The 10,188-nt window shown below is 34.2% G+C and overlaps 1 protein-coding gene across 1 annotated transcript; it reads left to right on the forward strand.

Moving 5' to 3' along the window:
- Positions 1-3,211: 3,211 nt before the first annotated feature.
- On the forward strand, positions 3,212-6,670 carry LOC8288885. The gene is made up of 6 exons (XM_002510297.4): positions 3,212-3,641; positions 4,922-5,048; positions 5,576-5,715; positions 5,841-5,903; positions 6,016-6,087; positions 6,236-6,670. The coding sequence occupies exons 1-6, from the start codon at positions 3,438-3,440 to the stop codon at positions 6,305-6,307; spliced, it is 678 nt and encodes a 225-aa protein (XP_002510343.1). The 5' UTR covers positions 3,212-3,437; the 3' UTR covers positions 6,308-6,670.
- Positions 6,671-10,188: the final 3,518 nt, after the last annotated feature.

Raw genomic sequence — 10,188 nt, forward strand, 5'->3', positions numbered from 1 at the left:
GATTGAATGAAGTTTCACTTGTATTTTTTAGAATGATAATTGGTTATGCAGAAAGGGAGACAAAAACTATTGTCAAATTCATAAACTATTTTGTGTTAGAATGGAGCAAGAGAAAAATATCATCTAAAACATACTTAGTGGACTGACAAATAGGGCCAGTTTTTATTTTGTGGGTAAAGATGAACTATATAAGAAAGTAATGGGACCAGTTAGTACTTCAATAATATACCCTGAATAAGCTCAGCTAACTGCACCTAACAAATGTATATAAAACTTAGGAATCAAATAATGTGTGACCTAAATAAAAGACAGGAAAGAAGGTGACTCTTTACCTAATTTATCCTCAGTCACATGTCTGCCTATACACTTGTGGATTGAAGTCAAGCCGCCTCCTTAGGGAGCATCATCAAGGGTCGCATTCCCTGCTACCTTCAACATTCTTCCCTCCACTCTTCTTGTCCATAAGACACCAAAAGGAAAATGGAGCCTATGTTTTCCTTTTCTATAGACTTAATTTCGCATTTCACACTCTCTGATTAGAAGCAATATTCAAATGTGATGTAACTGCAGTGTGGTTCACAAGTGTGCATTTGTAAATTGCATTGCAGGAAGCCAGGATCTTCCTGTGTGGTCCTTACTTAGGATTTCATAAGCCCAAACCCATTTCGTGTGGGGCTATATTTGGTGCGGTGTATGCAGGGGGCTCACTGGTGTTTGCTGTTCCATCGATGGGGAAGTTGCCTCCTGTTGTTGTTTTTCTTGGCTGAATTGTCTAATTTTGTTTCAATAAAATGGGGCAAAACTACACGAAATTTATCATTTCTCACCATCAAAATTAATCTTAATGGCTAATACATATATATTATTTTCCTGTTTTGCGACAAGATATTAAATAATATTTTAAAATAATAATAATTCGTCTGAAATTGGATTACACTAATAATTAATCTTATTCTTGGTGGTACCAATGCTTAATGACCTGGAATTTGGAAACTTCTACCACCCCAACAACACATCACTCCACTCCACATGCTCCAGGGAGTTAAAAAAGAAGGCAAGTAAAACAAATAACATAGATTTTTAGTTAACCATTATCTATATTTTTGTCGGTTTCTATTCACATTGACAAGTAAAAAACATGCACAAGCTCGAATTAACAAATCAATTACACATTAAACTCTCAATCTGTATATTTGAGATACCTGAAGAAGTTTTATAGATTGGTTGGTACGTACTATAAATATATATTTGGACAAAGTATTTACTAATATAATAGTATTTCTTTAGCAAAAATACAAGCTTGGAATTAGCAGTAGCACTGCCTCCTACACATAATAGTCAACAAATTCAGCTAAATAACACACTCTCTCTCTCTCTCTCTCTCTCTTTTACATGCATTATTTTTTGTACATTTCATCATTTTGTCCCTATCATCAAGAGTGCTGATACGGTGGTGCACTCCTCCATCAACTACGATGTGGTGCCGCACTAGATCAAATACAACAACTCGTATAAGTATGAGAAATCAACGGACAGTGATGGACTGATGTATTAATGCGCATGGTACGTGCTGCTACGTAACAGAGTACATATTTTGAATTGATTTTTTTTTCTTTTTCTAAAAGTAAAAAATCTATTATGAATTCCCATTTAGGGCGAGGTGTACAAAAAGGTTCCGCCCTTGTTTCAACTTTGAAATCATTACAAAGTGTGTTTCAAATATGAACATGTCTTTTCCTTTATTTTTTCAATAAAGTAGAAGACTTTTCAATCCAATGGCTGGAGCGACGCGGGAATGATCTAACGGCTGTATATTTGATCATCCACAATGAACGGCTGACGTTGCTGTGCTGTGGCGGGAAATTCTGGTGGGAAAAAGAAGAAGACGGCGATGTTTCTGTTTTTCATTTTAATTTATTAAAAATATTTAAATGAGAGAGACCAAATAAAATAGGTAAAAGAAAGTCGGATAAGACAACACCGACGGCAGGTAGCGGTTCTAGTACACGTGGACCCCATGGATGAATTTCTGATTTCCGTTACGGACTTGGGCTAGCGTTACATTTCATAAACTTTTAATTATCTTTTTAATCCAATAACAATTTGGGGAGGGGGCATAACCCCGTTCTCCTTCTTTACAAAATTACCAAACCAAACGCACTTTTCTTCTTAACGCTCCAAAATGCTCTTTATTAAATATCAGTTTTTATTTTCTTATGAGCTTTAGACATAAGGCCCTTTTGGACCCCAACATAATAAGTCTAATTATCTATTTGGCAGGCACGGAATTATATTTTTATTTTTTTTAATGCCCATTGGACGAATTCATCCTCAGAAAATTATATGTAAAAGATTAGATATATTTAGTAAATGGGTCTTAAATCTAAGCCCGATTAGTCAGATGGGTTTGAGGCTAGACCAGCTTGAAATGTTCAAGCTCGGCTTGGCTCTTAAGCATTTCTTAGGAATGATGATATGGATTAACAACACTTTTTTTTCTTAATTTTTGTTTTTAAGTATAAAAAAATAATTTAAGTAGCAATATGCACCTCAGTTTCGACATTAGGTGCAAAAATGCATTTTCTTTAATACTTTATTGTGCTATATTTAACTTGACAAAGCCTGTTTCTCAATAAATTATAAATTTGAAATTTTTTATTTTAATATTTAAAAAATCGACATTAGACGGAGTATATTTAGTTGATTCTCAATGCACAGACATATGCAGTGGGTCGAACATGAGAAAGAGAGACATATTAATAGGTTTCAAAATCAGAAGCATGAAAATTGCTTAAAAGAAAGAAAATAGAAAAAGGAAAATCAGAGGGGTGTAGACATGCAAATTCAAATTCAAAACACACAAACAGTAGTTTGAAGATGAAGTAGAAAAGGGCACTTCCGTCATTAAGGAAAAAAAAAAAGAAAAAAATATCTGCCATCACCCACTAACACTGAGACCCCCCAAGTCAAAGAGCCAACCTTATATTAGTATTTTTTTTTTAAAGAAAATAAAAAAGAAAAAGAAAACTCCCTTAACCATAATGCAAAAACCGGCAAGTAAATTTTCGGAAATTAACGTCTATTTTCCAAGTGCATGATTAAGAAACCCCCTCTCTCTCCCTCCTTACGTGTCAAATTGTAACTGGTCCTTTCCTCTTCGTCGGGATTCATAGCAACATAACCAATAAACCAAAACCAGTCACTCTCATCATCCTCTCTCTCTCTCTCTCTCTCTCTTAATAAAAAAACACTCTTTTCTATTTTTCTCTTTCTTTCTGTGTTTTTCTCTAAGAAAAAACCCTCAAATTTCTCATAAATTTCTCCAATTTTTGCCTCAGAAACTTAATATTCTTACTCAGCAATGCGTGATCTTCATTTTAATTGTAGTTTTGAGTTTTAACACTCTAATTTTGACCTTTTTTCTGTAAAAATATATAATGCTGGAGGCAATGGAAAGTTCAGTGAATGGAGGAGGTTTTTCACACTTACAGAGCTGTGGTGACAGTAGTGAAGAGGAGCTATCCGTTTTGCCACGTCATACCAAGGTTGTTGTGACTGGAAATAACAGAACTAAGTCTGTTCTTGTTGGTCTTCAAGGCGTTGTCAAGAAAGCTGTTGGTCTCGGTGGCTGGCATTGGCTGGTATATCCTTTTGTTGGTTTTCTTAAAAATAATTAATTTAAGGAATCTGGTTCTTATTGTTTTAGTTTGATTTTTCCATTTCAATGTTCAAATGATTAGTTTTTGGCAATGTGGGCCAATTTCAACAGTTTTTTCACTTTGGATTTTGGGGTGTAATTTACTCTTGTTAATTAACTGGTGTTTGATAAGTTTAAATTTGTTTTTTTTTTTTCATAAAACTTTCAGTTCTTTTCCTAAAGATTGTTTTCTTGTTGGTAATTTTTGAAACATGAATGCTAAACATACAATTTTACCTTAATTAAGGTGTTCTATGCTGATTTCACTGTAAAAGTTGGAGGTTTGGGAAATGGGTTTTTGATTGCATGCGCATTTTAATCAATAGATCTGGTGTTTCGATGGTCTATTTAAAATGTGGGATTTAAAATTGGCATTTTGATGTGGTTTAATGGCTTATTTGAGTGAAGTTTCACTCGATTTTTTGCTTTTATTATTGCTATTTCTTTGGGAGATTTAGTTTTAGGCAGTGTTTGAGTTGCTCTGTAGCTCTCTGTTAAATGGGGATTATGGATTTATTCACAGTTATTTCATGCATTTTGCAGTAATTGAATTGATTTTCTATTTAATTTTTTTAGTTTTTTGTTCTTTAATTTATTTGTTCCGGGTTTTGATGTCAATATCATTTGCATGATTAGATTGCTTAATTCTTTCTATTGTCTTATTTTTTTTTTCTTAGAAAAAAATGCTTCCATGAATCGTTGTATAAGAATAAATCTTCTAAACCTTCTTTTGCTTTCTGGGTTTTGACAAAGTTCACCATTGTTGCTTTAGGAAGCTTCTTGTACTCCTAATTTCTTTCCTTTTTCTTTTTATTTTGTTTAAAAAAAGATAACAATTTTACTGAATATGTAATTTTCCTATTCGACTGAACATTAGCACATCTTTTTATGACAATAAAGCCAATTGTTTGGATTATTCCATTCCACTTTAGTTATTGATATATCTTTTGAATAAGTATTTGCCTCTTGAGCTTGTCTCTTTTTTTTTTTTTTGCTGGGAAATAATTTGATCTTAATGGATCATTGAGTTAGTTTTAATTATGAAAGATTGGCTATATAGGAATGATGGGCTAAACTCTTAACTGAACTGTTTAAATTTAATATAATATAGGCATTAATATATGTCGAACTCTTCATGTCTTCCAGTCCGACCACAGGTTCACTGGGAAATGAGATATTTGCATTGCTTTTTGTGATTGATCTGTTCAATTGTTAAAATTGCAGGTTCTTACGAATGGCATAGAAGTAAAGCTACAGAGGAATGCTCTTAGTGTGATTGAGGCTCCCACTGGCAACGAGGATGACGACGACTTGGAATTTGATAATGTGCAGTGGAATGGATCTGATTTGGGTGAGTATATGTCATCGTTTCATGTTGTCATTTAGTTGCAATAGAACTGTTGATCTGAAAAGAAATCTGGTCATAGAAGGAAAATGGGGCAATTATTCTTCTGGATGTGTGAATTTGCCAATTTAGAAAAAGAGTAAGACTTGATGGTCTTCATACCTAAGCACCACAGCAAATTGGTAATGAACCCATACATTAATCATTTAATAATAATACTAATAATAACAATAATAATGGATATTGTGTTACTCTTGAAGTAGTTCTATTAATAAGGTTTTCTTGGATTTCCTTGTTGGCCGTGAATAAATTATCAGCGATGGACCTAGTATTAGGGGTAATAAGTGTTTGCTTGGACTTGAAAGAGTTCGTTTTTTCAGTGGAAAGTGATCCAATATCGTACATAGGATCCGTTCTGTCCGCACCTTTTGCTTTCACTATTGCAAAAGCTTCATTCTTTTAATCTTTTAATAGGGCCCACCACCAAACCCTTTAATCTTTTTTTTTAATTATGCTGTCTTTGATTTCTCCAGCATCCGATGACACTCAAAAATCCCATAGATCAAGGCACAGGACGCATAAATCAACAGGATCATCTCACAAGACTATGAGCAGGTCACTCTCTTGTGACTCTCAGTCCAAAAGCTCCGTTTCTACGCCTCGTGGGGCCACTGTATGTAATTTTTCTTTTTTCTTTTTTAATCCGTACTTGCTGTCGTTGTGTTGTACTATTCTCACTTCTCCTCTGTTCTAGCATCTTAAAGATTCTTCTTGTTAATGTACACATTTCAATTACAGAAGGTTGACCTCAGCAAATTGGAGATGGCTGCCTTGTGGAGATATTGGAAGTACTTCAATCTTGTAAGTTTATTTTTGATTGAGGAGCCATGATTATATTGTGGTGGTCTTTTAGCACACAAGTTAAGTTACTTTGGGTTTCGAGTATTTAATAAAACATTACTAATATTTGTAGGTGGATGCTATCCCCACCAATCCATCCAAAGAGCAACTAGTAGATGTTATTCAGAGGCATTTTATGTCTCAGGTACTTTCAGAATAGAAGGGTGCATTTTCCTTAGAATTATTTTCCTACGACAAGCAGTACGCTGTTTAGTTTTTCTTTTTTCGATCATTTTTCTTTATGTTCCAATAATGGTGACCTGAGAAAAGAAATTATTTTGTTGCTGTTGTAGCAAATGGATGAGTTGCAGGTCATCGTGGGATTTGTTCAAGCTGCAAAAAGATTGAAGACTGTTTGCAACTGACGCAGAGCGAGTGAAAGTGGGAGATGTTTTGAGATTCACTCTCAATGCTAACAGGACACTGGTATCTAAAATATCCGCTTCCCCTGTCTGTAACATATGTAATGTATGGCTGGCTTGTTTGTGATTATCGTTTCTGGTAGTGAGCTAAGTTAGTTACTTTGATGGAGGCTATAGAGGTTTTTGCTTTTTCATAGTATAGCTATGTAGATATTATATATATAATATGTAAAACTGATAACTAGAACCTTCTACAGAGTCAGTCCTTTGTGACTTTTCTTCTAAGCTTTGGGTTTTAATGTATTGCTGACTTGGGGAAGTGTATTTCTTAAAAATGTATATATTTTCTTCATTTTCTGGTCTGCCTCACCTTGTTTACTCCTTTCTCATCAACTCAGTACACTCAACACACTGCCTGCAATTTCTCATTTTCAGAGAAAAAAGAAGAAAAAGAAAAACCATGCAAAAAGATATCTTCAAAGATAATCAAGATGGTCAAAAAGAAGAAACTATGTATCTTAGTGGATTAAGTTGTGGGAAGACTAAAGAGTTTTGCTGTCTACTACGGCTCACCAGTGTTAACGAATTAATAAATAGTGAAGGGGTTCAACTTGTCGAGTATACATACACACACCATCATTTTCCAAAACTCTCTTAGGAAAGTCAAAATCTGAAGATATGAAGTATCAAAAGGGGACCCAGTCATCAATTATGACAGCATATTTAGGTACACTTGCTTCCTCACCTTACACCAACACTTTCATTCCCTATAGAAATTGACATCTCTTAATTGTGTTTTCGTTTTAGGGCCATCTGTCTACTATTCAGCCTAACACTTGTACCCTGCTTCTTTCTTATCCATCGTCCATTAATAAGAATCCGATCGGTAAGTATAATTAAGCCGCGCTCTCTTAATAACCTAAATCCTCGTAGCCGAGTCTGGTACAGGTTTCCTTGGATTCTTTAGGACTTGTTGTTGGGTAGTAAAGACATGTGTACCCTAAAATTTTGAGTAGTTTTCTATTGCCGTAGTTTGTGTCAGAAGGTAACATGATGATTTTCTCCATTAGAGCCTCATCAAGAGTTGTAGAAACTTGGCAGCGAACTCAAAATGATAATGGAAAGAAATTCAGCACGCGAATAAAGTAGGCTTTTAAATTATGACTTGCTTCACATCAAATTTTTGGGTACCCTTTTTCCATTTCATTAAATTGTATTACCTGCCAATCCACCTACTGCTGTGTACGCCGCCTTATTCTCCGGTTTTATTCTTTATATCGGTAAGTATGAAACTTACCGCACTGGCTTTCAGGCTCCTTCCTAGAACTAGCGAAGTTGCTATGGTGATATTAAGCAGTGAAAAATAGGCCCTTAAGATCCACAATAAGCGATCTTCTTATGGGCTGCTCTTACGCATCAGTCTTGACTTGTTGATTTTGGCCCAACTAAGAGTTCTATAGCGAAGAAAGCGGGATTTTGTCGCATTACGCAGACTCGGGTTCTAACATAGAATTAATAGTTCCATGATACATAATAGTAATCTGTTCACTGCAATTTGTATGCGAAATGCTACGGATTCACTTGCAAAGATTAGAAATAAGACCGACTGAGATAACATCGCTGTGAAACATTGGAAGGCCCAACAATTGGCCCGAAAGTAGAAGCAAATGAATGGAATGGAATCTAAGCCAGTAAGAAACATATGACTCGATAAGGTGACGGCTCTTTTATGTCAAGTTTTGTCCAACCATGGGAGTAAGGATTAAGGAATTCAACATGGGACCATAACATGAGAAATGCAAAAACGTGTCTTTTTCACTGAAATGAAGAAATTTTCATCCGTAGAATTTATGAAAACTCGTCCATGCATTATGCATACGGCGAGAAGCTTACTACAAAACTGACAAACCAAACCATTTTTGTTCGGCACGCATAATTTGCCCAGCAGTTTACCAGAAACTAAAAAGCCATCATAATGCTGTAATTATAACCTTAAAATATTATAAACTATTCTTTGCCGTGGCCTGAGGTCTATGACGTGGGCCATAATTGAATCCATCATGCCGTTTAGTCGAAGAAGAAACAAGAAAACAAAGATTCAATCACTTTTTGGTCAAAGATTCAATTTAGATCCCACAACGTGGGACTTCTTTATGTTGAATAATGCACTCTTTTCCCACTCTTAGTCATCTCTTACAGCTTTTTCTTAATCGACATTTTCCTTATTCTTTCTCGTTTTCGTCCCTGGTCGAATTAGTTTAATATAAAAACCAAAAAGTTCCAGCGTCCTTTGCTTCGAGTCCGTTCAATTTGAGAAGAAAAAGATTGGGCATTGCAGATTGCAGAAGGATAAAATCAAATGCTATTAAAACTCTGCAAGCATTTTCAGTCAAAAAGATAAGCACGTTACATGAATAAAACAAATCAGTTGAGTCTCTTTTTATGGACTTTTCCTTTAATCTTGGAAAAGTTGGGCGACTAAACCTAATTATTGAATACCCATTAACTAGCAATATTGCTATCGTGCTGTCTTTGGTGCCACCGTTTCAGAAAAGTACATATCCCCAAGTGCTCAATTCAAATGGACAGGAAATTACTAGAATTGCTTAAAATTGATTGCATATAAGTTGAGAAAGTATCAAATTTGTCATGATAAACACTGCAAAGAAAATATGAAATACATTTAAGCCCTAGCTAAAATGGTATTTTATATTCGAGTCATCTTTTCTAGGTTACATGAGTTTTGGCATATAGCTCAATTGGTAACACATACTATTATTTTTTATCCGGGTTGTTAGTTGCCAGCTTAATTTTGCACATACGTCATTATATTCACTGTACAAACATAAGAAAGCGATTAACAACAAGAACAAGACAAAAGAAAAAAAGGAGATTAAAAGTTAAGAATCTAAAATTAGAGGGTAATTTAGCAGCAAAACTGCTTATTCTTTTAAAATAAAAGAATAAAAAAGTTAAGAATCTAAAATTATCCATTAATTTAGTATCACGTTAACCTCAATCATTCCCAATTGAAAATTCTGTGCATATCTAAAATGAAAGAAGATATAAATTTATATATGATCTATAGAAATTGAAATGTGAATAAATTCGTTTTGCAGGTGATTAGTACAGAGTTTAAATTAAGTAGATATGGAAAATATGAATATGAATCTGGTGATGTAATGATAACAATGTAAATAGAACTCTAAAGATTCAACCCACCACCAACATGATGCTGCCTCCAGATCTAGCCACAAAACAGGAAAAGTGGCCGCCCTGGATACGATCCAGCATCTTCTCCCAGTTGCAAACATGAAGATATTTTACAAGGTTCCTTTAATAAAAATAAATATTTTTTAAAATTATTTTCAAGGCAGTATCAATCATAAAATTACTATTTTTACTTGTGAGAATGGAGAGATTTAAGGTTGGAGTAACATTCTTTGCTGCATACAAAAATTTTATTATGAGAACCAAAAATTAATCCTTCCTTTCTGGTATTACACATTCTTCTTCTTTTCATTTCTTTTTAAATTGTTTTAGTATTTCTTTTTAATCGAATAAAAAGAGAAGCTTCTGTTCTCTGAGATTAGGATTCTTCATATTATATACGTATGCAGGCATCATTTTTAAGCTACTAGTTGAAAGATGGAACAAAACTTGGCTGGAAATAGCAGGCATTAATTTCTGCAAATAGTAGCTGGAATCCCTGCTTTTCCCATCAATTGGATGTTAAATGTCAACCCAAATCAAAGAATATATATATATATACATACGTACCAAGTCTCTTTCTATTATTAACCAACTTTCCAACCCCAAATAACAAGTTAATTCTCATAAAACTATATGACATTATAAAGAATGTAAATTTATCCAAATTCAAG

Source organism: Ricinus communis, chromosome 2 (assembly GCF_019578655.1).
Source record: "Ricinus communis isolate WT05 ecotype wild-type chromosome 2, ASM1957865v1, whole genome shotgun sequence".
NCBI lineage: Eukaryota > Viridiplantae > Streptophyta > Magnoliopsida > Malpighiales > Euphorbiaceae > Ricinus > Ricinus communis.